General features: G+C 56.1%; 11 protein-coding genes across 19 annotated transcripts in view; 5 read left to right on the forward strand and 6 right to left on the reverse strand.

Annotated features, from left to right (window-relative positions):
• H310_06240 (hypothetical protein) overlaps positions 1-791 on the reverse strand; it is a gene marked incomplete at both ends in the record, with an annotated part of 5,948 nt that extends 5,157 nt beyond the window's left edge. The window contains one exon of the mRNA XM_008871226.1: positions 66-791. Coding sequence (XP_008869448.1) covers positions 66-791 — 726 coding nt within the window. The remainder of the gene's footprint in view (positions 1-65) is intronic.
• A 412-nt stretch (positions 792-1,203) lies between these two features.
• Positions 1,204-4,559, reverse strand: H310_06241. Of its 2 annotated transcripts, XM_008871227.1 has the most exons (8): positions 3,944-4,559; positions 3,462-3,900; positions 3,033-3,414; positions 2,723-2,981; positions 2,444-2,653; positions 2,274-2,394; positions 1,840-2,221; positions 1,204-1,724 (listed from the first exon to the last, which is right to left on the reverse strand). In XM_008871227.1, exons 1-8 carry the CDS (start codon positions 4,518-4,520, stop codon positions 1,326-1,328), a joined length of 2,769 nt encoding a protein of 922 aa, XP_008869449.1. In that variant the 5' UTR covers positions 4,521-4,559; the 3' UTR covers positions 1,204-1,325. The 2 variants fall into 2 exon arrangements, with proteins under 2 accessions (XP_008869449.1, XP_008869450.1); XM_008871228.1 differs by having other exon boundaries at positions 1,204-2,221.
• A 387-nt stretch (positions 4,560-4,946) lies between these two features.
• H310_06242 (hypothetical protein) lies at positions 4,947-6,194 on the forward strand. The gene is made up of 5 exons (XM_008871229.1): positions 4,947-5,413; positions 5,465-5,580; positions 5,630-5,677; positions 5,725-5,892; positions 5,947-6,194. The coding sequence occupies exons 1-5, from the start codon at positions 4,988-4,990 to the stop codon at positions 6,002-6,004; spliced, it is 816 nt and encodes a 271-aa protein (XP_008869451.1). The 5' UTR covers positions 4,947-4,987; the 3' UTR covers positions 6,005-6,194.
• On the reverse strand, positions 6,099-7,611 carry H310_06243 (hypothetical protein). Of its 3 annotated transcripts, XM_008871230.1 has the most exons (7): positions 7,318-7,611; positions 7,152-7,259; positions 6,895-7,107; positions 6,757-6,833; positions 6,648-6,709; positions 6,472-6,586; positions 6,108-6,421 (listed from the first exon to the last, which is right to left on the reverse strand). In XM_008871230.1, the coding sequence occupies exons 1-7, from the start codon at positions 7,536-7,538 to the stop codon at positions 6,162-6,164; spliced, it is 1,056 nt and encodes a 351-aa protein (XP_008869452.1). In that variant the 5' UTR covers positions 7,539-7,611; the 3' UTR covers positions 6,108-6,161. The 3 variants fall into 3 exon arrangements, with proteins under 3 accessions (XP_008869453.1, XP_008869454.1, XP_008869452.1); XM_008871231.1 differs by having other exon boundaries at positions 6,099-6,586; XM_008871232.1 differs by having other exon boundaries at positions 6,099-6,421; positions 6,648-6,833.
• A 26-nt stretch (positions 7,612-7,637) lies between these two features.
• Positions 7,638-12,202, forward strand: H310_06244 (hypothetical protein). 4 transcript variants are annotated; one of them, XM_008871236.1, is made up of 12 exons: positions 7,638-8,212; positions 8,257-8,366; positions 8,431-8,531; positions 8,582-8,832; positions 8,915-9,060; positions 9,130-9,184; positions 9,243-9,400; positions 9,454-9,485; positions 9,536-9,701; positions 9,752-9,875; positions 9,925-10,032; positions 10,083-12,202. In XM_008871236.1, the coding sequence occupies exons 1-11, from the start codon at positions 8,191-8,193 to the stop codon at positions 9,993-9,995; spliced, it is 1,236 nt and encodes a 411-aa protein (XP_008869458.1). In that variant the 5' UTR covers positions 7,638-8,190; the 3' UTR covers positions 9,996-10,032; positions 10,083-12,202. The 4 variants fall into 4 exon arrangements, with proteins under 4 accessions (XP_008869458.1, XP_008869455.1, XP_008869456.1 ...); XM_008871233.1 differs by having other exon boundaries at positions 9,752-9,856; XM_008871234.1 differs by having other exon boundaries at positions 9,752-10,032.
• H310_06245 (hypothetical protein) lies at positions 10,266-12,197 on the reverse strand. Its single transcript, XM_008871237.1, has one exon. The coding sequence runs from the start codon at positions 12,168-12,170 to the stop codon at positions 10,317-10,319; it is 1,854 nt and encodes a 617-aa protein (XP_008869459.1). The 5' UTR covers positions 12,171-12,197; the 3' UTR covers positions 10,266-10,316.
• Positions 12,203-13,065: 863 nt separating the features above from the next.
• H310_06246 (hypothetical protein) lies at positions 13,066-13,633 on the forward strand (the record flags this gene model as incomplete). Its single annotated transcript, XM_008871238.1, has 2 exons — positions 13,066-13,249; positions 13,299-13,633. The coding sequence occupies 2 exons, from the start codon at positions 13,066-13,068 to the stop codon at positions 13,631-13,633; spliced, it is 519 nt and encodes a 172-aa protein (XP_008869460.1).
• H310_06247 (hypothetical protein) lies at positions 13,625-15,664 on the reverse strand. Its single transcript, XM_008871239.1, has one exon. The coding sequence runs from the start codon at positions 15,605-15,607 to the stop codon at positions 13,712-13,714; it is 1,896 nt and encodes a 631-aa protein (XP_008869461.1). The 5' UTR covers positions 15,608-15,664; the 3' UTR covers positions 13,625-13,711.
• An 842-nt stretch (positions 15,665-16,506) lies between these two features.
• Positions 16,507-18,363, reverse strand: H310_06248 (hypothetical protein). 3 transcript variants are annotated; one of them, XM_008871242.1, is made up of 6 exons: positions 18,142-18,363; positions 17,927-18,089; positions 17,819-17,875; positions 17,027-17,770; positions 16,941-16,979; positions 16,507-16,894 (listed from the first exon to the last, which is right to left on the reverse strand). In XM_008871242.1, exons 1-6 carry the CDS (start codon positions 18,282-18,284, stop codon positions 16,751-16,753), a joined length of 1,290 nt encoding a protein of 429 aa, XP_008869464.1. In that variant the 5' UTR covers positions 18,285-18,363; the 3' UTR covers positions 16,507-16,750. The 3 variants fall into 3 exon arrangements, with proteins under 3 accessions (XP_008869464.1, XP_008869462.1, XP_008869463.1); XM_008871240.1 differs by having other exon boundaries at positions 16,941-17,770; XM_008871241.1 differs by having other exon boundaries at positions 16,941-17,770; positions 17,927-18,363.
• A 279-nt stretch (positions 18,364-18,642) lies between these two features.
• On the forward strand, positions 18,643-22,362 carry H310_06249 (hypothetical protein). The gene is made up of 9 exons (XM_008871243.1): positions 18,643-19,427; positions 19,480-19,707; positions 19,759-20,107; positions 20,158-20,369; positions 20,428-20,638; positions 20,692-20,759; positions 20,874-20,994; positions 21,053-21,895; positions 21,957-22,362. Exons 1-9 carry the CDS (start codon positions 18,658-18,660, stop codon positions 22,245-22,247), a joined length of 3,093 nt encoding a protein of 1,030 aa, XP_008869465.1. The 5' UTR covers positions 18,643-18,657; the 3' UTR covers positions 22,248-22,362.
• Positions 22,363-22,861: 499 nt separating this feature from the next.
• Positions 22,862-24,041, forward strand: H310_06250 (hypothetical protein). The gene is made up of 4 exons (XM_008871244.1): positions 22,862-23,238; positions 23,297-23,398; positions 23,448-23,692; positions 23,743-24,041. The coding sequence occupies exons 1-4, from the start codon at positions 23,104-23,106 to the stop codon at positions 23,954-23,956; spliced, it is 696 nt and encodes a 231-aa protein (XP_008869466.1). The 5' UTR covers positions 22,862-23,103; the 3' UTR covers positions 23,957-24,041.
• Positions 24,042-24,624: the final 583 nt, after the last annotated feature.

Here is a 24,624-nt window from a genome sequence, read left to right on the forward strand (position 1 = left end):
GTGATGCCGTTTTGCTCGAGGAACGCAACGGCAGACTGCGTTGGCGTCCACTCACGATAATGCACCAGCACAACGGCTTGGTTGTTGACGGTCAACGGTACCGAGAAGTGCTCGGTCATCGTGGGGGGCGGCGGGTGGATCTCGTCAATTCGCTTTTGGATTTCGCTGGCCACTTGCGGCAACAGGCGCGCGAGAAAATTTTCATTTGTGATTCCCAGACGTGCCGCAAACGCGCGCGCTTCCACAAGCGGGTCCGAGCCTTCAAAATGCTGTACCACAGATGGCTGGCCGTCGATCGTGATAGTGAACGAAAACTGGGGTTCTTCAGTAGGCGCGTTCAGCTCGGCGACTTTAGTCTGGAGAAGCTGCAACAGTTGGGGGGCGACTTGTACTTTGTCATCTTCTGTCAATGGGGCATCACGCAAGAAACGTGATACAGCGTCGTTGTGGGGTTCTTCGCGGAAGAGGGTCAACGCTGTGTCCACGCCATTGATCGTCAGCGGAATTGTCACGACAATCTCTTTGGATGGGACTGGCTGCTGCTCCGCGACCTTTTCGCGAAGCATCGAGGCGAGTTGGGCAATGTATTCCTGCGACCGTTGCGACTCGACGCCGTCGGCGACAAGTCCATTCATCTCCATGAACGAAAGCGCGGCACGCTCCACGCTCTCGCCACGTAAGAGCTGCAAGTTCTTGAGACTGCCGTCAATATTTACAGGCAGCGAGACGAGTACTTCCGCGGTACACAAAGAGGCAGCGGCGAGCACCGACGCCACAACGGAGAGCTTCATCTGCGAGGGGGGGCAGTGGATTGCAAGTGTGAGGAGCACGACAAAGATCGCTACCGTGGAAAAATAGAAGATCGCACAAGTCAAACGAGTCGAGCCAATCGGTGCCGTTGCTCTCGCCCATATCGACCAACCCGGGCGCGGCGTTTGGATCCAAAGCGTACACGTTGTACGAACGTCGTACATTCGACAAGGCACGTCACACATGCATACCGTACATGGAGTGGATGAAGCATGTACGGTCGCCACTGTCGACGTCGATGACCCACCACAACGGTGAGCTGGAGGCAGTGGAGCCGCGGCGACTGGAGCAACTGCCACGGCGCCTCATGAATGTTTCGTCTGATGTGAAGCTGCTGCGTATCATGGAGCAGGATTGGCGTCGGATGATGTGAGGAACAATGGGAGAAGTTCCCCGGCGTGAAACGCTCGCCGCCATCGACTCGCGTGCTGTCCTGTGTTGGCAGTGGAGGAGGTTTCTCGCGACGCAGGAACCACCGAAAGCAGTTTGTTGGGGATACGAGATTTACACGACGACTACAAGACCGCGTACTTGGTTTGGTCTTGGTCGCCTAGGTTGGTTTCGTGAAGCAGCGGCTCGTCGTGCGCGGCCAAGTCGTGCTTCGACCCCGCGCTTCGTTGAAACGCCACGGTCGTCAAGATCGACCCTTGAACTTTCGCCTTGGTCCCGAGATAGTGCTTGAACGTTTCCAGTTCGGCCGCATGTTTGCCGGCTTCAGCAACGACGTGCTTGGCCCCTCGGGACGACCCCTGGTCCTCATTCTCTGCCGCCGACTCGCTAAGAGCCACCATCTCCGAGAACAAGCTCTCGGGGGTGTCCACCAAGCTGTCGTACGTGCCACTCTCAGCGACCGCGCCTTTGTCCAAGACCAAGATCAAGTCGGCGTTTCGAGCCGTCGACAACCGATGCGTGACCTAACAATGCACCCCAAACGCCACGTGAATCGAGCATTCCAAGCCAAGCATGCCACTGACATGACGCCACGACCCAAACTACAGTCAGAAGACGTCGCATTCGCATCGATCATACCGACAGAATTGTCATGTGATTGTCTCGCGACAGGGTTTCCAGCGTGCGTACGATCGACGCTTCCGTTTCGGGGTCCAACGCGCTCGTGGCTTCGTCCAGCAAAAGCAAACTTGGTTTGCGCACAAGGGCGCGGGCAAGGCAAATGCGCTGCACTTGGCCACCGCTCATGTTGCACGTGGCGTGCTGGCCCATGATGGTGTCGTAGCCTTGGGGCAGCTTGGTGACAAACTTGTCGGCTTCCGCCCACTTGGCCGCTTCGATGCACTCTTCGACAGTCGCCGACTCGTTGCCATAGCGAATGTTTTCGAGAACAGTGCCGTTTAAAATACCGCCGTCTTGGAACACGACGGCAATCTGAGCCATCACGCTCTGCTTGGTGTACCTGTGCATGCATCCCACTGAGCGAAAGGGCAAGCGAAGCAAGGAATGCATACGCTTTGATGTCGACGTTGTCGATCGCAATGGCACCGTCCGTGATCGCGTTAAACTGCATCAAGCAGCTCAAGAGCGAACTCTTCCCGCACCCGCTGGGACCGACGAGGCAAGTGTAAGCACCTACGTTCCGATTCCATGAGCGAAGAGGTATCATGACGTCGTCAAATGCCTTTTGGAATCGTGGCGCTGAGTTTGTTGAGGACGTTGGCGCCGCCCTTCTTGTATTGAAACGAGACGTTTTCAAAGGTCACGGACGATTTCATCGGGGGCATCGTGGTCGTTGCCGTCGGTGACACCGCCTGCGTGGCGGGGAGCGCCAACAGCATATCCAAGCGCTGCAAACTTGATGCATTGCCAATCGCCACTCGCATGAAGCCACCTAATGCGCCGATCAATCAGATCGTTGCAACATGACGTGATCATGTCAAGATATATCATGGTGACGTACCCAAGATCGTGACGGGCGACGACACGCGGGCCAGCATCGTGACAAACGCAAAAAACTGGCCCGACGTGAGTTTGCCCTGGCGCACTTGAATCGCCAGCGACGCTGTCATGACAGCCACGAAAATATACATGGCCGACTCGACGTAGATTTGCACAATGCCCGACCAAAAGTCCTTGCGGAACTGAGCGCTTTGGAGGGTATCGACGACCACACGGAACTTGGACAGCAGTGTCGGCTGGAGCGCATACGCTCGAACGACCTGGCCAACAAGTTCAGTCAAATCTGGTCATGGCATGTCGGGTCGCATTACCTTTTGGCACGAGATGGCATTGGCAAAGTCCGACGCGACGTATGCATTTTGAGACCCAAATGCTTTCGATTGCTTGGCGGCGTACCCTTGTGGTCCCGACGTGACGAGGACGAAAGCAAATGCAAACGAGAGGAGACCGAGAGGGGGCTGCGAGTACAAGAGGTACCCAAACCCAAAGAGGATCGACACAAGGGGGTTGATCAGATTCCAAAACACAGCTTGCCACAGGCCGTTGACCCGTGCCAAGTCGGACCCAAACAAGTTGTTCAGGTCGCCATCCGACCGCGCCGCAAAGAACGACGTCGGTTGACTTAAGATCGTTTGGAGCAAACTGCACTGTAGTTGCGCCGTCGCCTTGGATATCATCTTGGACTGGAAGTACCTGTCATGCGCTGTTAGAACGTTGCCATAGAGTGCATGTGAATCAACCCGATCATGGCATCACCCAGCGCAAACGGAATGCAGAGCGCCAGGAGCCCCACGACGCCGTACACAAGTGCCGTGTCCTGGTCCATCGTCGGGCTCTTAATGAAAGCTTGGTCAGCCAACAAGTTGAGAAAGAGCGCTTGCAGTGGGTTGATGGACGCGTTCATGCACACGACAAGCACGACCATGAGTAAGTCGCATGTTTGCCCGGCCCAGTGACGCAGCGTTGACGTCACAACGTCCACAGCGCCGTATGAGTAAGTGGACGCGTCTACATCACGCAGGTAGCCCAGGAACTCGGACACGGAGCACTCCTTGGGGCGGTACACGAGGGCGAGCTCGAGAAACGTCATGAGCTTGGTGCGCGACATTGCACCGTCGGCATTGCCGGCAATTTGCGTCAACTTGCGATCTAGCGTTAAGATATCGTCGGCGACCATGCCTGCCTTCGTTTAGCACACCAAAGACGAAGGGCTGCTGCATACCTGGGATTTTGTACAAGCTGGCGCGAACACTGGCGACTGATATGTGGATCTTCTCAAAGCCGGCGCGAAACTTGTGAAACTTTTTCGAGAACACGCGCGTTTTGGGCTTGAGCACAACGTGAAGCGCGGTGAGAATGAACGACGCCATGGTCCACCAAAACACGACTTCGAGGTTGTAGTACCGAAAGTAGAGGCACACAAGGAGTGCCACGAGGACAAGGAAGTCCAATATCGCCGCGAACGACTGGAGCACCGCTCCGCGCAGGGAGCCGAGTCGCAACACCATGTCCAACACGTACAATGTCATGCATGTGGCAGAGATGGCCCACACCAAACGCAAGTAGAACTCGAAGCGGTGGAGGCCCTCGGATACGAATGACAAGAACGCCATCTGCGCAAGAAAGTCGACGAACAAGACGGCCATGTACGCGTAGTGCCACTTGCGAATGTCAACACAGTGCAGCACACCCGCGCGGCGGGCCCACGACCCCGAGTCCAGTGATTTTGACGACACTGCGCTTCCATACGTCGTCGTTGTCTCTGGCGCCTGCAGATTCAGCTTGACGGAGTCGGCCATGCTTTGCACTCTTCTTCCACTTGACCACTTCGTAGTCAATCAAAGAGTGCCTTTCTCACGTCCACGGCACGTCCAAACTCGCGGTTAAGTGCGATGCCGTTTTGTGGATTCGTCAATTTCAGCAAAAATAGATGATTCTCGGGGGTATTTTCCAATAATTGTTTTTTGTGCTGGGGTAGTATTCAACCTTTTTCGAGTACTCGGTTTGCAGGAAGTGTGGGACAAAGTGTGCCCCCTGAAAGAAGCCCAGCATCGGCGTCGCTACTAAGGGTCTTACGTCTGTGATGTGCCCGTTCATCGTGGACCGAATAATTTATGTGGGGAAGTCATCTACCTGAAGTGTGTGAAAAGAGCTACTGGACTTAAGAGGACAGGTATCCGGATAACATAAATGAAGGATTTGACATACAGATATCCGGATTTCCGCTTTGATCGGTGCTGTGGATTCTGCGCAATTCGAGTTGAAAATGGTTGCGAGCGACGACGGCAGCTTGGAGCAGTTCACGCTCCTGGCCAAGACAGCGCGCGGACGGGCGTGCGTAGCATTGGTCCAACAGGTTCTAAGCAACAAGAAGCTGTTTGTGTTCGGAGAACTGCTCGATATGCCGAATGTCAAGGCTTTGGCCGAGAGCGACCAGGCCGACCAGCAAGGGCATGCCCGTTTATTGGCCATCTTTGCACACGGTCGGTACCTCGACTACGTCCGACAGAAGCAGGAAGCGACTTTCCACATTCCCGACTTGAACGCAGCCCAAGCACTGAAGCTGCGCAAGTTGACGGTGGTCTCACTGTGTCAAGAACATAAGTCCGTGCCGTATCGCATCCTGATGGGGGAGTTGCAGATCGGTAGCGTTCGTGAAGTGGAAGACATCGTTATTGACACGATCTACTCGGTACCATCATGGACTCGGTTCGATTGTGAATGACAGTCGACGCTTGACCAGGGACTAGTCGAAGGCCAGCTCGACGAAAAGAACGAAGTGTTCGAATCAAGCTACTCTGTCGGCCGCGACGTTCAGCTTTCGGACATCGACGACATGATTCATCGACTCACGCAATGGTGTCGTTTCCAATCTCGACTCCTCGTCCACTTGACACGCATTGGGCAGGCAAAACGATGCAAAGCAAATGTGCAACCGCATAGATGAAGTGTTGAGGTACACGTGGCTTCCTTCAGTTCCATGGACCTTATGGGCAAGTGCAGCCACGCAGCGGCGGTGGAAGACGAGAAGGCTCAGCTAGACGCGTCCGTGAAGAAAGCAGTCGCGGCGACACGTCAACAACAGATCAAAGATCGCCATCTCGCTACTGACGTCGACCCTGAGCTCATCTATGGCGACATTTCAAGCGGCGCGTATCGTCCGATTTCTGGGTACGACTCCTGATATAGTGCATACGGTGACGTCCTCATGGTGGCGGATGGTAGCCCCAGTGGAAAGCGCCGCATGGGCCCGACAGCAACGCGCAAGGTGCCGCGCAACTAACTGGTAATGACATGTGCGATTTTGAAAATCTCACGTCGTTACGATGAACTGTCAAATACTTGGATGACCACTTTGTGCACTACCTGCACTCGGCTACACAAAGAGCAATATATTTTTGTTCATTAGTTATTAAGTGTTGTGGATGGGTCGTCCATATTCATAAATATATCGTCATGGGTGTGTGTTTCAACACGCCCACAGCAGTGCGCCACACTTGCTGCCACAAAGTTCGTGGGCGCTTGGGAACTGCGGGCCACGGTTGGGCTTGTAAGGTTTCGAGAGCCAAGGCATTCTTTGTGGACGACGGGGGCGGGCGGCACTGAAAGGGCTCGCGGCCAAAGTTGAGCCTAACTGTGTAGTCTGCATCGATTCCCACCACAGGATAGAGCTCTCCATGGATACAGGCAAACGTGCCATCTAATGGAAGCATGCGTTAGTGGACAGTGAAGTGAAATCGAACGACACACCAAGTCGTGCGCCATTCTTGGTAAAGTACAAAGTCGAATCGTGCGTTGTCATCTCTCGCACAATGCCGCAACCGATTGTGTCGTGCATCCCAAACGTAGCAGCGAACGGATGAGGCTACGACCACATCGGTGAGTCAATGAATCATGAGGCACACGTAGCCATGGAAACGACCTACCTGCCCGCTGGTGAAGAAATGGCCGTCGTCGCTGTGGTATCCAAAAGAGTTGTCGTCCCATCCTGCAGCATCATTGAGTTGTGGAGTTTGGTGGGGAGCGGAGGCTGACCTGGCTGCTGGTCCACCACCTCAAAGTCGGGAGATGCCACACCAATTGCAATGCACATGTCCAATGTATCGTCATCGCTACGAAGTCGAAGCGTAAGTTCGAAGATATTGCAAGGTGATGCTGACGACAAGGTCGTACCGCGTGGGATGGATCGGGTCGGCGATCGATATCTCAAAGTAGCCGTCGTAAAGCACATCGACAAACCAAGTCTTGTCCGTTGTCTGAAATACGGCCACGCGCGGATTCATGTCGAACGGAACGTTTGACCGCACACATCGATTGCCGCCGACACTTTCTTTTGCCAGCGCCATCGTCACGACGTGTCCGTTGTCGTAGGCGACTGGTTCAATGCTACCACAGCCGTCAGGAACACTAGGATGGAAATGGACGATTACCGGTGGTTCGTGGTGGAGGCTGTCGCGTGTGTGTTGGTCAGGCAAATGTCGGCAAATGAAGGAACTTTTTCGACGCAATGCGTGAGAAATCGGAAGGCGTCGCTCGGTCTGCCCTCGACACAGCGTTGGTCTCATGAAGATGAACCAAGACCAAGGTTTCTCGTACCGCGGGTATGCAGCCTGCAGCGTCGGGGATAGTTCAATTCGAAGACCTGGATCCATGAAGAAGTTTGCTTGGTTCCATCGCAGCCGGAAGAGCGCTTCCCACAGCGTTTCGTTCTGCTGGAGAGAGTTGTGCCATCGTGATACGAGCGCCAGCGCGCGGAGCTCCATGGCTTCCAAGTACTCGAATGCATGGAGCAAGACGTCTCGCGGCAGCATGTGCATCCTTCTTCGGTCCGTTGCAGTATCGGAAATTGCAAGATGAACCCATGTCCGACGCTTCCGAACTTCAACGACAGGTATCCGGACAACCCGAAGAAGTGCCGAGAATGTTCACAATCGCGGCGACGCTTTCAGCCCGATCGCAGTGCGGATACATGTCTCGAGGTGGGGGTGTGCTGTTGGCTGCAGCTGCGCGGCGAGCCTGGTCAAGCACCATGGGTGCACGTCTTGCGGACCAGCGCTGGACGACGACGCCTGGAGAACCCACGATGTGTTATGGGTGGTGATGACATGATTGTTGGGGTCATTTTCTCGAACTCAAGTTTCGACTCCAATACTCGGTGGCGGACCTTCTCGAAGCACAGCGGTGGCTCTGTTTGACCGAGTGCGTACTCGGAGGTAGACAGTGACTGCGGTTGTTTCGTGTGATCTGCCACATTAAGTCAAGACGCGGTGACCACTTGAGAGCAGTCAAAGCATCCGCTCAACTCGTTCACGTGTGTGAAGTCGCTACCAACGAGGAGGCCAACAAGGAGGCCAACGACGACGACGAGGTTTGTTTAGCCACACGTTATCACGTCGCTTGGACAGTTTCGTGTTGGAGGGATGAAACCGTCGATCGACATTGACGTGTAACGGTTGCCTGCGCCAGGGCATGCATGGCCACCAGCGCATCGGTGAGGTGTCGCAGTTCCTCGGCGACGTTAACACGGATGGCCAGGACTTGCCGTGAGCAGCGTGAGCTATGTTCTGAACTGGTACACTCTCTGCGATCAGCACTGGGCCTACGATGTATCAAGCCTCACGTCTTTCGGGCTGTGGGCGTTCACGGTACTTCGATGATGCTACCGCGTCCCCCATCGGTTGCTCCGCACTATGGCTGATATGGCTTTAGGGCACTGGGGTCACGATCAAGCTCGTCGATGCTGGCGCCGAAAATCTTGGTTACGATGTGGTCACACCCAGCCTCCGCCCAAGTTCTTTTGGTGCATTTTGGTACGTCCTGTCGTGCATTCTTCATCCGTGGAACTCAATACGCATTGCAGCTCGATTCCACCGATCCATGACCACGATCCGTGGTGCGGCGCTGCCACGGACTCGGCTCGTGCATTCCACATCATGGGCTTTCTCGCCGCCACTGCCAGCTATGTTATCAGCACTCACGTCGTTTTTGAACGTTCGTTTCCATCTTGGGATGGCGGCGGCACCAAAGCGTCGCTGCCTTGGGCCACGTTCCTCTCGTTCTGGCACGGTGTGTGTTCGATGGCCGTGCTGGTTTCGTGGGGGCTGGCGCAAGGTACAATTGAACTCTCGATGCTCTCCACTCTCGATCGCTGGCGTTGCTACGATCGCAAATTCATGTTTGACCTTGTTCGTAGACGCGATGAATGATGCTTGCATAGCCGACAATCTCACGACGAAGCGGCCATGCATCTCAGCATCATATACGTTCTACGTATTGATTGCGAATACCTTGACGCCGTTCTTCTTATGGTGGTGGTGGAAGCACACCCACCACTGGCTCGTACGCATGTGAATTCGCCCATGTTCAACAACACGGGGCGGCTGTGTGATGGCTATGCTGGATGGATAGGAAGCCAAACACTCTGGGGCATTAATGGACGGGTTCCTCTTGGCTGCCAAGACAGGTCTGTATCGCTCTGACTTGCCAGAGCCCTTCATCAAAGCAATTCTTTGAATTGGTAGACGATATCGACGAAATCCTGGGCCAGGTCGCCGCCAAAGCCGATATCAATGGACTGGGATCGGACGGTCGCAATGCTCTCCATTGGGCCTGCGCGCTCAACCGCACGACTGTCTTGCACATTCTCGTGAAAAAGGGGGCCAACATTAGTCAAAAAGATGTGCAGTCATCCCCCTTCGTTGTTGCAGCTGTGCGCTCATGCAGTGTGTGTAGAAAGATGGATGGACGCCATTGCACTGGGCGAGGTACTTTGCACCACCTTCCACGACCGTACGATGTCATGGCGCCACGTTAGTCGCATGGGAAACCCCGATGTCGTGCGGCTCCTTGTCAAGCATGGTGCCGATGTGAACGCCAAAGATACGTGGGGCACGACGCCGTTGATGCTGACCGTGCTGGGAAAGAGCAAGACCGCCGCCATGTGCCTCCTTGAGCTGGGTGCCAATATCAATGCACGAAACGTAATGACATGGCGCATGCATGGCAAGATTATGATGGCAGGCTACGCTAGGTCTTTGGACAGACAGCGCTCATGCTGTGTGTGGAAGAAGACGCCGAAATGCACGCGTTCGTTGTCATGCTCCTCAACGCCGGCGCATCCCTCACGCTGCGCGATGTACGACCTCGACTCCATCGTGCGGTGACTGTCCAATGTCACCATATTCAACACATCCTTTTGGTTAGTTCCAAGGGATGTCTGTGTTGCATTACGCTGCGAGCGCGGGACTCAAAAACATCGTGCATGTCCTTATTGAGTGTTGTTTGCCGGACCAGCTTGTCCAAGTGAACAAGGTGCGCATGGGCCAGAAGCGGTTGTCAAGTTGATAGCTGGGACATGTTAGTTTGGCGACACCCCGCTGGCCGAAGCTCGGCTACGAGGTCGTGCGAACACCGCGCTACTTCTCGAACGTGCGATCGAACCTGCAATGCTGCCACCAGAGTATGCCGCCAGCGACAACGGAGACGAACTGCCGAGGCCATCCTCCGACAACGACTCGAGTGACGACGACACGTCGAACGAATGAGGACAACCGACTCTGGTCGCACACAATATCAAGTTCCAGTAAATAGTCCCGCTAGGCTAACTCTAATTTTTCCAGCAACAGCATCGTTCCCTTTTGCTCCTTGTGCGCGGACGTCCACTTTTTGCCCTTGAGCGCCTTGACGAGGGCGGCGTTGGCCCCCGAAACTGGAGGGTCCAGGAAGGCTAGAAGCACGAATGCGCCGCGGTTGGATTCGGCCCACTGAGCAATGCGACCTGCCTTGGTCAGTTCGGCGAGCAGGGCCGAGCCAACCGTCGACGCGTGTTGAATCAAGCGCTGCATGTGTTTGTGCGCGATGAGGTCCGCATACAACATGTCGAGCGAGGTGTCGGCGGGGGTTTCGTCATGGACGACAGTTTGGACAACCGCTTCCAAGAGGTCCGCGTTGGTGGACTGCTTGAGGACTTCAAACAAAACGTGGCCGCCGCTCTTGGAGCGGAGCAACGCATCGACATTCTCGGCGCACATGGCCTCGATGGGGGCCTTGAGACCAGCCCACAGTTCCTTGCGGCGGGTCTCGGGGTCCTTTTTGTAGTTGACAACGAGCTCCGTCGAGCCGACGGCAGCAGGGACCATGGGCGGCTGCAGCAGGGCGATTTCGTCCGGGTGGAGGTACTTGGTGTTGAGGGGCGATAGCAACTGGAGGAGAACTTTGCTTCCGTTTTGGTGCAGCGCCACGTCGAGCCAGTGGTCTTGCAATTCGGACAAGACTGACTTTTGCACGAGCACCGTGTCGTCCAACACATCCAGCACGCGGAGCAGGACGAGGTACCCGCTGATGTGGTTGCATGCCTCTAGTACCTTGTCCTTGAGGGTCTTGATCACGCGCTTGCGATCTTTCGCGTTTCCGAGCGACAGGCACACCACGACAACCTTGGCGCCGGCCCGGGTCGCCAGGAGCGCCACCGCCGCGTCGCGGATGTTCGGGATCATGGCGTTGACTTGGTCAGTCGACGCCACCGTCAAGTACTCGAGCATGAGCGCCTGGACGAACGCCAACCCAAGCAACTGCTTGTCCACCATGCGGTTGAGCACATCCGCAACGTGCGTGAGGATTTCTTCCTTCTTGGACGGGCTCTGCGCCACGATGTCGGCTAAGTTCTTCTTCTTCGACTCCATTTCCGATTTGAAGTACGCAAACTCTTTGCCGTAAAATTCGAGCTTGAGGCCGCTCAGTTGCCCGGGCTGCAAAAAGTCTTGCGCAGACTCGAGGATTGTCGCGGCGACGTTGTGCGTGGCAATCTTGACCACGTTTCCCGTGAGCTCCTTCACAATCAGCGCCCGGTCCTCCTTTGACCCGTACTTGATCATCTTGGTCACGAGAAAGCACCCGTATTGCAACTTGGCCATTTCAAGCATGTGCGGGAGCATTTCCTTGATCGCGCTGCTCCGGTGCGCAGGGGTGCCGTACTTTAGGAGCGACTGGATCACGCGAGACGCATCATGCTTCGCCGCCACGTCGTGAATCTTGCCAGTCACCAAGTGAAACAGTTCATCCACGAGAGGCACTCGCTTGGCCTTGTCCAAGTCGCGCTCGCGGATGATGTTCCAAATTTCCTTGGCGCGCTTCACCATGTCATAATTCGGCCGACTCATCTTGCGCTGCAATTTGTAGTCCACTGGAGCGTTTTTCTCACCCTTTCCTTGATAGCCGCCTTTCTTAGCTCCGTCCTTGCCCTGCCATGACTTCTTCTCGCCAGGTTTGCCTTGCAATGGCTTTTTGTCTCCAACTTTGCCCGAAGCGGGCTTCTTGTCCGTCTTCTTGAAGGCGGGCTTGCCATGGGCGCCACCTGCCTTTTGTGCTTTCGCGCCGGCATCCTTGGTCTTCAAGTTGGCGTCCGCGGCGGACCGCTTCTTCGGGTTCGTGTCTTTTGCTGGAGGCGCCATCGTGTCAGAATGCCAAGACTGCTTCCAACAAGGATTGGATACAAGTTTATCACGTCCGCACCAGTCAAATTGGCGTATCGATACCGGATAATTCTCGCAGTCCGGATAATACAAGCACGCGATTGGTCTGTCCAGGTCGAACGTTGAAGTTGTTTCGAGATCCACGCCGCCACGTTCCAAGAGGGCGGCGGCATTCGTCTGCTCTCTGGTGGCGCGCCACTGCATGCCGCTCCAACAAACGGGCACGAGTGAAAGGACTAGTTGAGCTGAGCACCCCATGGCTTACACTACCGATCGAAGCGACTTAACCGAGTCATTGCCTGTCGCTCCAGTATTCAAACGCGATTGAATGTACTCGCACTTGTGGACAATTTTGGCCAGCACTAGCAATCGCCGCGATGCAAACCAAGGGGATTCGTGGCACAGCTAAAGCAAAATATCATCGGAGCGTACACACATGCATGGCCAGCCTAGTGTAGCCTCCTGCATGGATGCTCAAACGATGCCTTCCACTGCGCATATCATACAAACTACGTTACCCCAACTTCTGTTGTTCACAAAGGCGACGGCCACTTGGTGCATGGCTCAGGAGGCGTAAGATCTTTGCGAAATGTCACCCCCTTGTGCATTTGATTGCTTTTGGTCAATGGTACTCGTGAGACTGTACAGATGCTTTCACTGCCGCGAACGATTCAACCCTAGCTGCCGGCGACCTCTGGACAGTTTATTTGGACTGTGCTCCACAAGACTTCGGTGTGGTGGTGATGGAAAAGCGGACAATGGCCAGATTTGGAGGTTTGTTTGGTCCGTTGAGGCGACTTCGTCGCCATGTCGCTGGACCACGTCCCACGACTCGACCGAACCAGCCGACGTGAGAATTTTGCCAAACGCTCGCATGCCGCTGCACTTCTTCGACCGCGTGGACACGCTTCACCGTTGGGGGCTGACGTTCGACGACAACGACAAGTTGCATCGCTGTCGCATTGCGCTTCGTCTGGCGGCACTGAAGATCCCTGAGGGATGCACCTACGGCCTGGCACTCTTGGTGGACGCCTACAACACCATGGAGCTAGATTATAGTACGTCGCCACCATCGCTGTCGTGCGGTTCACGCTTGGTTTTTTGTAGTGAGCGCGTTTGCAATCAATGCGTACAACGAAGATGACCCGACAAAGGTCGTCGCAGCATTCATCACCGACTTCCCCGAGCTGGTGGACGTGGAAAACAGAGTCGCGCACCGACGCCACGTGGGGCAGCTCTTGCTTTGCGACAAAGCAGCGTGGGGTCGCCACCTGTACCTGGGGCATCGGAACATGCACAAGCTGCTGATTTCGGGCCGGTTTGAGACTCCCCGCTTGATCTACTCGAGTGCTGCGGAGCTCATGCGGCACATGAACGCTGGTACAGGCAAGTCGAGCGAATGGTTTTTGAAGGACCTGGAGCCTTTGAATGGCTGGCTCTAGTCGGTCGCGAGCCCCTAACTCAACGAAAGATGGCGTGGGGTAAGTTAAATACTTTATATGAGCAATATGGGTAGTCGTCTATGTGGCTTGGGCTGGTACGTTGCAAGGGTTCAGCGACGGCTGCGTGCGGTCGCCAAGCATATTGTACACGTAATCAACGGCGATCCCGCTGTAGCTCTTGCGGAGGAGGTCCTCCATGGATCTGGCAACTTCGACAGTCTGGCTGGGGCGCGCGGGATCGGAAGGCGCTCCGTACGTAGCAGCGGACGGCTTGCCAAAGTTCAACGAGCCTTCGCCAAAGTACGTGGTCTGTCGTGGCTTCGTGGGGGCGATTGTTGGTGCCGCAAGAGGGCTAGGCACGGTGAGTGTATGATTGTTGGGAGTCGTGGGGAGACTCGGCGGGGCCGTCCGGTTGGGGGTCTCGGGCGTGGTGGGGCCACTGCTGCTCCAGTGTTGTCCTCGCGGCGTTTTCGGTGTTTGCGGCAAGTACGACAGATCGAGCTTGGCTTGCGACCGGGGCGTCGTTGCGGCGGCGCTGTGTCGGCGCTGGTAGGCATTGGACGACGAGGATGGTGTCGTCGAAGTCTTAGGCAAGTACGACAAGTCGACGGGTTTGGTAAGCTGACTGCGACCGGACATGGACTCCTGGGACCCGATGCGACCCCACGATGGGTTGCGGGACATGGGAACGGGGGCAGGGACGAGTTGTGGGGGCTGTTGGCCGGTGGACCCTTGTCCTCGCTGGTAATCGGTGGCGGTGCTTCGGTACGAAACGTTAGAGATGTTGGAGCCGTTCGATGCAGTTGAGTATGCGCTGGGGGTGCTCGGGCCGTTGGCGTTGTACAAGTCGTACATGTTCATTTCGTTGTACGCTTGGGTCGCGCCCGACGTGACCGAGAGCATCGACAGCTCCTGCATCATCTCGCCGTCCGTCCCCTTGTTCACCCCCATGTTGCACAACGTGCAAATGCGCACCTTTTTGAGGCTTGTGCCGGGGACTTCGACGGGTCGTTGGATCGAACACTTGCCGCAAATGACTTCTCCGCATGCGCGGCAGTGGTGGCGATGCCGAAACAGTCCAAATCCTCGACCACACACAGTACATGACGATCGGGATGCGGACGGGACCCATTGCGCCTTGTCCAGGAGCACGCACGAAGTCATTTGCTGCTTCTCGATGATTCGCTTGAGCTGGACCATGGACGTCACGACGTCCTTTTCAGCGATCTTGTAGCTGAGCTGGGTCGGGCAATACCCGTTCGGGTCAAACCGGGCAACGTGGTGTAGCCGCGCAACCTTGGCCTCCATCGAGTCCATGCGGTAGATGTACCCCGCCAGGATCTTGCCTCGGACAAACCCATGCGAGTTCTCGAGCGACGGACACTCGGGAATATCAATCGACGACAAGACACGAACGAACATGTCATGCCCTTGGTTGTCCACGATGCGATCCATCACTTCGAGGCAGCAATAGTCGCGGTTCGTCACCATCATGCTGGACGACTTGACGGCAAACCACTTGATCCCGACGTACCGGTACGGGTGCTCGGGCGTGCGTGGGACGATGTTTTGCAGGACAGCAGCGTCGACGACGCGCGGGTTCAACTTGCGCATGAGGCGTCGAAAGAGTCCGTCGTCGTGTGCCGAGAACGCGCGGCAGATTTCATCCAGTGACGCTTGCATCGTGCTTTTGCACCCGACCTCGGCGATGTTGCTCTTGTACGCGTACGCATTCGTCTGCGACGATGCCGTCGCGGTCGAGTTGGACCGAGGTTTGGGGACGTTGGAAAAGTTGCGGTAGATGGACACTCCTTTTTTCTCGACGACTGGGACCCACGAGTTCTTGTGCGAGTCGGAGAGCGCGAACACCTTTCGAATCGCGCTGGCGGCGTATTCCGTGTACTGATCGCGCTCAGCTTCTGTGATGCGACTCATGTCAAAGTACCCCTTGGGGAGCGGTAGCGACGTGGACATGGCGGGGCGGTGCTGCTTTGCCGCACGGACGACTGGACTGCCTCGCGGGATCGCCGCTCTGTTCAATTCTCAATACCTTCGATCGACAGACGGGAGCAGTTTGGACGCCAGTTCACACACGACGACCATCTGCATCATGTCCTACATCCAAACATGCGAAACTATCCATACTAGTGCGTTCGATCCGTCGTGGCCTGCCGTTCTCCCCACCCTCTTCCATCGTTTTTATCTTGATTTTAGTATATCAACTGCTTCCATTCGGAAGGTCGAAGATCCGGATACCTCATATCAATGTTCTACCGTACAACAAAACGGCACTTTGCATTTGTATGGATTTCAATGACACGAGAAAGGCCACCCATAAGTAATGCAATATATCCGGACAACGCGACGGCCGGCGTCCGCCCTAATCTTGCGTGACAGGGGACCGTCGCGCTGCAAGCGCTCGGGGGGGAGGTAATACTCACGTCATGTGCAACAGGAGTCGTGGCGTTTCGGAGGGGGGGAGGATGAAGGGACCTCATCATGGTGCTATGTCCACCACGGCATACTGGGTGACTCCAACATGCCCACTCCAATGCCGTCCTGGGAAAGACGAGGACCAACGGCCTACGCTGGCTTCGCGACACCACGGTGGCACCGAGAGCGACTGCACGCAGCAAGACGGGTGCACCAACTTGCTAGCGATTATCTGAGGGTGCCGACAATGGACCGATCCCGCTATTTCTTGCCGCAATGCTGGGCCGATGCCAATATCACGCTCTTGCGTTCGCATCTTGCCATGTCTTGCGACAAACACGAAGTAATGGACTGTGCACGGTGGCAGGACCCCAAGTACCCCTCGCACCACACTCGAGCCGCAATTTGGATGTCGACCTAGGGGGTTCTTTGCCGAACGAACGACTTTTCGCGTCGTGGCGACCCCGTCCGCTCCCGACAGTGGGCGAGAATGCAATTGCGAAATTTGAAAATCCTGGACATGCAGTAACAACTGTATTCCTGACGCACTCTCATCACGTTGTCGTCGCTGGTTTGTCTTGGTGGAGAAGGTGAAAGTACGCCAGGTTGCGCGTCGCCTCTTCTGATGTGGCGAGGTGCAGGAGATGATCCATCCTCGTTTGAATGTTGTGCACGCGGCACAGCTCAATGTCTTGGACCAACGCGTGGCCGTACCGCGAACAGCCCGTGGGTCCGTTCGCCCCTTCCATCCGTGCCACCGCAGCACGCAAGTTCCGCAGCACGCCCGCTTTCCACTGCGTCATGTACACGTCGCGCCGCACCATGTCCCTGCCAAGGGATTCAAAACGTGCTCTGGATAGTGTGGTCAACCTACCTGACGGCATGCAACTGCTTGAGCCACTGGGGCGTGACTCTATCAAGTGTCAAGGCCGTCGTCGACGCAGATGTGTCGGCAATCACCTTGGCTCGGTGCAAAATGAACCGTAGTCGCGATTCAAAGTCGCCCTGGTCACACGCAGTTCCTCCATACACTGCCAGCAAGTCCTCCGGGGGAGGGTCCACAACGGGCGAGCTTGCGACTACTTGGGGAGCTACCCGCACTGGTGGGGGAATATTGGGCGGAATGTGAGCGACTTTGACAATTGCTTGTTTGGCCCGAGCCTTCTTCACCCGACGTGGTCGCTTGTACGATTGAAAAGCATGAGCTCCGACAGTCATCCAATATACTGCTCGGTGGTGCCGCCACGTCACAATCGTTCGACATGCACGAACGATTGTGCGGGTCGCGGTGTCCTGGAGCGGAAAGGTGTCGGTGATGTCGTGGCGCTCGAATGCAACGCACAGAGATCGGATCCCAGCGTTGTACTTGGTTTCGGTGCACGACATGGCCATGGTCAAAAGGTCGTCGATATGGACCACGTTTGGTTGTGTGCTGTACGACACAGCTCGAACGAAGAGTTCGACAATGGTGCTATTCGGAGCCGGCACGGGCATCGGCACAACGTGCAAGGCTGAGTAACGCGATGGCATGCCCTCTCCGAACATCCAAGCGGCAATGTCCCATAGCCCGGCAGCGAACCATCTGCGACCGCAATCGTTCCACACGTGCGGCTGGTTCACATGATCGGGCCACGTTGGTCCAAAACACTTGAGCCACAGCAATGCGGCGTGTTTTTGAGTTCCTTGGCGTGCGTTTATGTAGGCCTACGACGATTTAACCAACGTCGCCGCCATTCGTGCTGCAGAAGGTACCATAAAAAACAGCCCGTCATTGCGTGTGAGCGGCGGTGGCAGTCGGTTCAGAATGGGCTGACAGTAACACGTACTGGTGAGACGATCTTGGTGGTCCCTTGCACGTACCACGAGGACAGCGCACGCGTCTCGAAAATTCAAGTTGAGCACTAGCAATGTCACGGATATGAGCAACGTCTGCACGTACGCGGGAGTCTTGGTCGATGTCGTGTCCACCAAGTGCGCCTGGAGATACAATGCTTCGACCATACGGCCGCATGATGCATACGCCCTGCGTGACAACGTGTCAGCATACACTTCTAATCGTGTAGGCGACGGTGTACAATGGAACATCTGCAGCTTGTGGGAAGGATTCGATCGACAACTTCGACGTTCCAAAAGCAGCAATCAAGTCGGTCATATAGCGATCATGTCGTGCAATCATTCGTTCCGCACCATGGCGCTCCAAATTCAAGTCGGCGACCATGACCGATTCAGGCACGGTTCATGCACCCTTTTTGATCTGGTTTGTTGACGTTTCGTTGTGTCGATCGAAACGGTCGTCCTCAGGTTAGGAGCACAGGACTTTTGGAATCTCGACATAGCGCCATCGTACGTTATCGCTGCCGCGCCATGGAATGCATGCACCATATCTGCCAACGTGATTCCGCAGCACCGGCATCTCGGATGCACGATTCGTTGTGGAGGTGGACTGGATGAAACGTCTAGTAATGCCATAGGAAGTGTAGTACATACTATTCGTACTAGTGCTGAGGAGTACATTATGTACGACTTGAGGAACTCGTACAAAAAATGCGTACATTTTATCGTGCAGTTTGGGGATATTGCGAGTCGCAAGCATGCTTGAGATTGGTCGCCTTCGAGTCGTTGAGCACGGGGGCGGCGACACCGTCGCGGCACTTGCTCGCGGATCGCACCGCATCGAGTCCAAGGCCGACCTGCTCCAATATACATGGTCAGCATTTCCAGTGGACCAACCTCTGTGGCGTGCAATCTTCGACATGCTGGACGATTTGCCCATTGCGTTGACGGTAACTGTGGACGACATTCACTACGATGAATGGATGATTCTCCACGTTGACTTGCGTTTCGAGTCGACCCCACCGTCCAAACCATCGTGGATCCGCCGCCACGACTATGTTCTTCAGCACTTTGAGGCAGCGCTCGTCCGCTCGACGACCAGAGCAATCACACCTGCCGACCTCGACTTAGCTCGAGTATGCGAATGCCACGTCGTGGGTTGTCGGGTGCATGCTCCATTGACCACGTCCCTCCTCAAGAAGCACTCGTTCAACTTACCGTCGCTGTTCAAGAGCTTAGAAAGTCCATTGGAAGCGACCCAAATGCACATTCGGCCGGACCGGTCGTATCTCGACCGACTGAAACACGGCCAAACATTGGCATTGACCGATTTGCCGATGAATACAATTTGGTGCATTCTCAAGTACCTAAATGCCCGCGAAATTGCCATGATGAGCATGGTGAACTCGTTGCTGCAGCATGTCACGTACGACACAGTGCCAGGTCTCCATTTGAATCTGTTCCCGCACCAGAAGAAAGCGCTCAAGTGGATGCTGTTTCGAGAGAGCCACTCTCTCCATCAACTCTTGTATGAACACGATGCGTCGCTCCACTTGCGGTCCTGACGTTTTGCTGGGCAGGTCGAAACCGCATCCGTACGTCATTCAGAACTGGATCGACCCCGTGTTGGGACGCACGGTGCCGGCAGCATTCTCGAGAGATGCCCGCGGAGGCTTCCTGTGCGACGAGCCTGGGTTGGGCAAGACCATCACGATGATTTCCCTTCTCCTTCGGACGCAGGGAGCGGTATCGCGCCCGGACGACGACACCGACATGTCCTCATCGTCTGCTTATGTCCTGCGCTCCAAGTACTGATCGCCTTGGTTTCTAAGCTCGTCAAGCACGATCGCAATTTGTAGAAACCACTCTGGACGCCGCGTAGCGACCAACCAACTGAGGCCATCGCACGCTTCCTTGATCATCGTCCCCGACACACTGATGGCGCACTGGTCATACCAGCTCAAAATGCACACGACGGGGCTACGAGTGCTCTTCGACTCACGCAAAAACGTGCCTGACGTGGATGTCCTCGAGCAGTACGACGTCGTCGTCACGTCCTTCGGACGGCTAGCCACACACTGGATGCACCATCGACCTCTCAGCGCGCTAGAACGTCGCGCGCCGGAACGCCTCGGGTCGGAGAACCAACGAAACTACGCCGACGGCGTCGAGCACAAGTCTCTGTCCCCATTGAGTCAGCTGCACTGGGTATGTCGATGTCGAAGCATGCTTGGCGACAGCGCATTGAACCGTCCTAGGTCCGCATCATCGTGGACGAAGGTCATAAACTTGGCGGGACAGCGATCACAAACGCGATGCAAATGCTGTGCAGCTTATCAGCGGACAAGCGATGGATCATGACGGGAACTCCTACACCGCACGTTGCGCAGACCGATGGTCTTCGGCACCTCCACGGCTTGCTGCGGTTTTTGCAGGAGATGCCGTACGGGTGCAACGACGGCAAGCCTTGGTACTGCGGTCGTGGAGGGTGTGCAGTTTTGGCTATGGTCGATGGTGGTCATGCGTAGGCTGCAGGCGATCGCCAAGCCGTTCGAAGCCAAGTGTGTCAAGGGGTACTTGCGCCTCGAGCGCTTGCTCAACCGCATCATGCTGAGACACGTCAAGGCCGACGTTGCCTCGATTCCTCCTCCGATCTTCATCACGACGGTCGTGAACCCGACGCCTGTCGAGTTTCGCATTTACAATGGCGTTGTCGGCGTCGTCCGCGGCAACTTGATTGTATTGACGAAGCGCAGTGCCTTGCTTCGTGACATGACGGGTGGTTGGCCTAGGTGACCAAGTGGGACCCCGAGACGCCTGGGCCATTGCACAAGGACAGCTTGCTCAACCCTGACAACCGGTACGAAGGATTGGGGTGTGCTGTATTCCAAGTCGATTCTGGTGATTCACGGGCTCCAGAGCATGTTCTGCGTTGCTCGTCCATTTATGCTGACCCCTGACAACACGGACCTAGGAAGGACGCGATCTTGGCTGTGTCCAACTTGCGCCTTGCCTCATGCGGGGGCGGGACAATGGAAGTGCTGCTATCTCAAAAGCATTACGTCGAGACGATCAATTTCTTTGACGAGTTCCAAGTACACGTCAAGGAGAGATCTCGATGCGAGTGTGTCGTTGATCACGTCGGTGCGGTAGATGGATTGGGACCGCCGCCTCATCGTCCAGCAGTACATGCGCAACGCGCAAGACGGCAACTGCACGCCATGCGAAGTGTGCCGCCGCGAGCTCCAGTTTGTCATGGTTACTGTCTGCGGGCACTTAGTCTGTGCCGACTGTATTGAAAAGCACGTGGACACCCATGGCTTCGTGCCAGGGCCGGTCTTGCGGACAACGTGCCCCGTGTGCAAGGCGACGTTCGATTGGGAACACTTTCAAGAGCTCCAGCCGGGTTTTGACTACAAGTGGACGTCCGACGATGCGAGCCCTGCTCCAGTAGGATCGGCGCCCCTCGGTGTCCGACCTCCTCCCACACAGCCTCCGTCACTTGCGCCCGGTCGAATTGATGGAGTTGACGGTGACGAAGATCACATTTGGGCCAGCAGTAAAGGTCTGTACGTCCTCGAGCGCATTCAAAGCTTGCTTGGTGTCGGCAAGCACCCCGTACAATCCCAACCATGCCGCCGCCGTCCCATCAAGTGCATCGTTTTCAGCGACTTTCAGGAGCACATTTACCGCATCCGTCCCGACTTTGCGCGCGCTGGCCTGCGCTTTGTCTCGTTCTTGTCGGGCGAGGTCAAGTTGAGCGCGCGCCTCCAGCAACTGCGCGATTTTCGCGACAACGACGACATCCACGTCCTTTTTATGACGGAAATCGGCGCCATCGGGCTTGACTTGTCTTTTGTCACGCACATCTTTCTCATGGACGAGATCTGGGACAAGAGTGTGGAGAAGCAGGTCATCGCACGTGCCCATCGAATGGGGGCGACGGAATCCGTGATTGTGGAGCAGCTCGAGATGCGAGGCAGCATGGAGGCATTGGTACGATTCGTGCGAAAATCGCGGATGGAGAATTCAGCTGATCGGACGATGGCGACTGCAGGTTCGGGAGCTGTATGCGGTGCCGCAGCATCAGCAGGGCGTGGAACGGCACAGTAAGGAAGGGAAGTCCCAGCACAAAAGAGCCAAAGCCAAGCAATCGAAGAGCCTCTTTCGCGTGATGAATAAAGAAAGCATGTCGTCCTTGCGGCTATACCACGTGCTCAAGAACGTCCGCATGATCGAGGGACCGCAACAGAACGGCAGCACCGTCGACGCAACGACTGCAACGTGCCGGGACGACCACCAAGCCGACATCAAACCCGCGATGAAACGCGCCAGAATAGGAGGATGATGAAGTGGTTAAAGTGTTCAGCAGCTTAAGCTTTTTGGGATGCTTTGGGTAAGAGCCACGCACGTGATCCGGGACGCGACGCTTGTTGAACGGACGTTCCGTGGAGTTCAAACACGGAGGCAAAGGCGTTCACCAGGGCGAGAGATATGAAGCGGGCAAGGAAGTATGGATGCGTTGACGGCCCTAGGGTGTCTCTAGGCTCTGCGTGAGCAGACCGACTGATACGGCGTGGGGAATGTCTTCGCCGAACGATGCGACGACGAAGAAGTCAAGCTTTGAAAGGGGAGGCGCAGGGGGAGTGTGCGACTCCACCTGACTGAGGTGCGGGTGACAAAGGAGGAGATGGGCGTGGCTGTGACATCGTCGTCGCCCCCAACGGGGATAGAACTGAGGCGGTGGAACGAAGAATGTGGCCTGCTGGGGGCGATGAAACGTTTGTGCGAGTGCACCCAACGGGTTAACGACGGAGGCGACGGACACCGCACGAGACCAAGTTGTCGATTTGCATACGCCTGGCCAAGCTGCGCTACAAAACATGCCAAGCAGCAGACGCGAGTCGGTTGTGGTGACATGTCGTGTTCGCGTTGAAGGGAACGGCAGATCAGGGACACACATCACGACGATCAATGTGAGCTGGTCCATTCAAGACGCGTTGCGGGCAGCCACTTGGGCAGCTCGCACAACGGAGTCGTCCCTAGGGAGCAAGTGGACGACGTCGAAGCCTCTGGCGCCTCTCGTCAAGGGGCCGTCGCCTCAATGCTGCCAAACACCTCGAGCATGTCAAGCAGCAGGCTGGATATCGTGCAATTGTATCCGTACGACATTCATCGTGAAGTGCCAATTCGAATCCAGCACCATGTTGGTCCACACGGTTCTCGAGGGTTTGGCGGCGTCCGCATCGATGGTCATCCAGCTTCACTCGATGATGCAGCTCACTCCATTGGATGCACCCCCTGCGTGGCCACCCGTGTTTGAGGCGTCCTTTTCGGAGGCACGTTCCATGTAGCGTCATTCGTCCAGTGCATGTTGAACCAATTGGTCTTGGTCAGGTGTATGAAGGCGTCCCCGTCGCGCCGTCATCAGGCAATTGGTACTACAGCTACAACTCATCCAAAGGAGGCGCGATACAGTGGAGAGTCGATCACATCGAGGCATGTTGTTGGCCTGGCGTTGGTCGTGTCACACTGACGACTTGACTAGCCCCAACGCAACAACTTTTGCGGATGCGTGCTGCCTCATGCGACTTCAACTTGCCAGCTCTTCTTCGCCCCGGACGGGATGTATGTACACTTTCCCGCCGTCGAGGACCTGTGCTGTCGACTCTGCACGTCCGAAAGTGGCTGCTCGCCGTTGAAACCAGACTGGCTGTCCGGCGCGCACCCGACGCGGTCGAAAGACCCAGACCTCATCCATGGCCGCGAATGCTACCAATTTTGCACTCCAGGGTACAGCTTGGTTCAGCGACAAGATGGCTTGATTTGATCGGTTCGACTAGGGCCCAATTCATGGACTGCATGAGTTACGATGCGTTTGGTGTACCCTGTCGGTACTCCGAGTCGTGGAGCCCCGCCCCCAAGTGGACGATTGTGCACAACCTGACGTTTACCTCGTGGGCGCTCCGTCTGACCGACTCTAGCGTGTTTGACCTGCCCAAATCATGCACAGCCCCATGCCGTCGGCTGTTTCCCGCCTGCATGAGTCCCAACTAGTCCACGCAGCGGTGTTGGGGAAGGGACCCGTCGAGTCTCCGTGAACGTGATAACAGGAAATGCTCCACACAACTCTTCAATGTCCTCATTCTCCGTGGAAACGCCAGACTCTGCCAGCCATTCAACTTTGACAATGGCTTCACCCGCCTACGTGTGACCAAACACTCGCCACGCACCACGTTGAACGCTTTATCCATCTGCTATGCAGCACAACCTTTGCTGCATGCGGTCGGCGAGCGTTGGGTATCATGCGCACAACTGCAACTTGGAGAATTCTCGTCGAAAACGACGCTGTTGTCCACAGTGGGAGGTTGCGCCGCAAGTCGACGGCCCAGGGCAACCACGGCCACCGCCAAACACACGCCCACCGCGCCGCACCCCATCCCAAGGACAAACACGGCCGATTTGGACAGAGGATGGGTCTCGATAGTCGCGATCGTGCGAACTGCCCCGACCGCGATCGGTAGCTCTCCCGTCTCAGCGTCGACGGCAGCAGTCCTGTTCACTTCAGCCGCCACTTGGGCCGGTGGGTGATAGTGCTGCGGGTACAAGACGTAGTCGGTCAGGTTGGCCCAGTCTGGGGAATACCCCACGTTGCGTCCGCCCGTGCTCGATTCGTTGAAATACTGGTACCCAGCGTTAAAGGTTGACACCAAGTGCCACGCAAA

Source organism: Aphanomyces invadans (genome assembly GCF_000520115.1).
Source record: "Aphanomyces invadans strain NJM9701 unplaced genomic scaffold supercont1.11, whole genome shotgun sequence".
NCBI classification, from domain to species: Eukaryota; Oomycota; class Saprolegniomycetes; order Saprolegniales; family Verrucalvaceae; genus Aphanomyces; species Aphanomyces invadans.

Excerpts from the sequence above, each read along its gene's own strand:
- H310_06241 (XM_008871227.1), bottom strand. The coding sequence starts at position 4,520 with ATGGCCGACTCCGTCAAGCTGAATCTGCAGGCGCCAGAGACAACGACG. Across the intron at positions 2,222-2,273 it reads GACAACGTCGACATCAAAGC|GTACACCAAGCAGAGCGTGA; the intron begins GTATGCATTCCT and ends ATGCATGCACAG. Across the intron at positions 1,725-1,839 it reads ATCACATGACAATTCTGTCG|GTCACGCATCGGTTGTCGAC; the intron begins GTATGATCGATG and ends GTGCATTGTTAG.
- H310_06242 (XM_008871229.1), top strand. The coding sequence starts at position 4,988 with ATGGTTGCGAGCGACGACGGCAGCTTGGAGCAGTTCACGCTCCTGGCC. Across the intron at positions 5,581-5,629 it reads ATTCATCGACTCACGCAATG|GCAAAACGATGCAAAGCAAA; the intron begins GTGTCGTTTCCA and ends CGCATTGGGCAG. Across the intron at positions 5,893-5,946 it reads GCGTATCGTCCGATTTCTGG|CCCCAGTGGAAAGCGCCGCA; the intron begins GTACGACTCCTG and ends GGCGGATGGTAG.
- H310_06243 (XM_008871230.1), bottom strand. The coding sequence starts at position 7,538 with ATGCACATGCTGCCGCGAGACGTCTTGCTCCATGCATTCGAGTACTTG. Across the intron at positions 6,587-6,647 it reads ATTTCTTCACCAGCGGGCAG|CCTCATCCGTTCGCTGCTAC; the intron begins GTAGGTCGTTTC and ends ATGTGGTCGTAG. Across the intron at positions 6,422-6,471 it reads CAAGAATGGCGCACGACTTG|ATGGCACGTTTGCCTGTATC; the intron begins GTGTGTCGTTCG and ends TGCTTCCATTAG.
- H310_06244 (XM_008871233.1), top strand. The coding sequence starts at position 8,191 with ATGCATGGCCACCAGCGCATCG. Across the intron at positions 8,213-8,256 it reads GCATGGCCACCAGCGCATCG|GACTTGCCGTGAGCAGCGTG; the intron begins GTGAGGTGTCGC and ends ACGGATGGCCAG. Across the intron at positions 9,486-9,535 it reads ACGCCATTGCACTGGGCGAG|TCGCATGGGAAACCCCGATG; the intron begins GTACTTTGCACC and ends GCGCCACGTTAG.
- H310_06245 (XM_008871237.1), bottom strand. The coding sequence starts at position 12,170 with ATGGCGCCTCCAGCAAAAGACACGAACCCGAAGAAGCGGTCCGCCGCG.
- H310_06247 (XM_008871239.1), bottom strand. The coding sequence starts at position 15,607 with ATGTCCACGTCGCTACCGCTCCCCAAGGGGTACTTTGACATGAGTCGC.
- H310_06248 (XM_008871240.1), bottom strand. The coding sequence starts at position 18,284 with ATGGTCGCCGACTTGAATTTGGAGCGCCATGGTGCGGAACGAATGATT. Across the intron at positions 17,876-17,926 it reads ACGCGTGCGCTGTCCTCGTG|CCCATTCTGAACCGACTGCC; the intron begins GTACGTGCAAGG and ends TGTTACTGTCAG. Across the intron at positions 16,895-16,940 it reads AAGCAGTTGCATGCCGTCAG|GGACATGGTGCGGCGCGACG; the intron begins GTAGGTTGACCA and ends ATCCCTTGGCAG.
- H310_06249 (XM_008871243.1), top strand. The coding sequence starts at position 18,658 with ATGCTTGAGATTGGTCGCCTTCGAGTCGTTGAGCACGGGGGCGGCGAC. Across the intron at positions 20,639-20,691 it reads TCGTCCGCGGCAACTTGATT|GTGACCAAGTGGGACCCCGA; the intron begins GTATTGACGAAG and ends TGGTTGGCCTAG. Across the intron at positions 21,896-21,956 it reads GAGGCAGCATGGAGGCATTG|GTTCGGGAGCTGTATGCGGT; the intron begins GTACGATTCGTG and ends TGGCGACTGCAG.
- H310_06250 (XM_008871244.1), top strand. The coding sequence starts at position 23,104 with ATGTTGGTCCACACGGTTCTCGAGGGTTTGGCGGCGTCCGCATCGATG. Across the intron at positions 23,239-23,296 it reads TTGAGGCGTCCTTTTCGGAG|GTGTATGAAGGCGTCCCCGT; the intron begins GCACGTTCCATG and ends GGTCTTGGTCAG. Across the intron at positions 23,399-23,447 it reads GGAGAGTCGATCACATCGAG|CCCCAACGCAACAACTTTTG; the intron begins GCATGTTGTTGG and ends CGACTTGACTAG.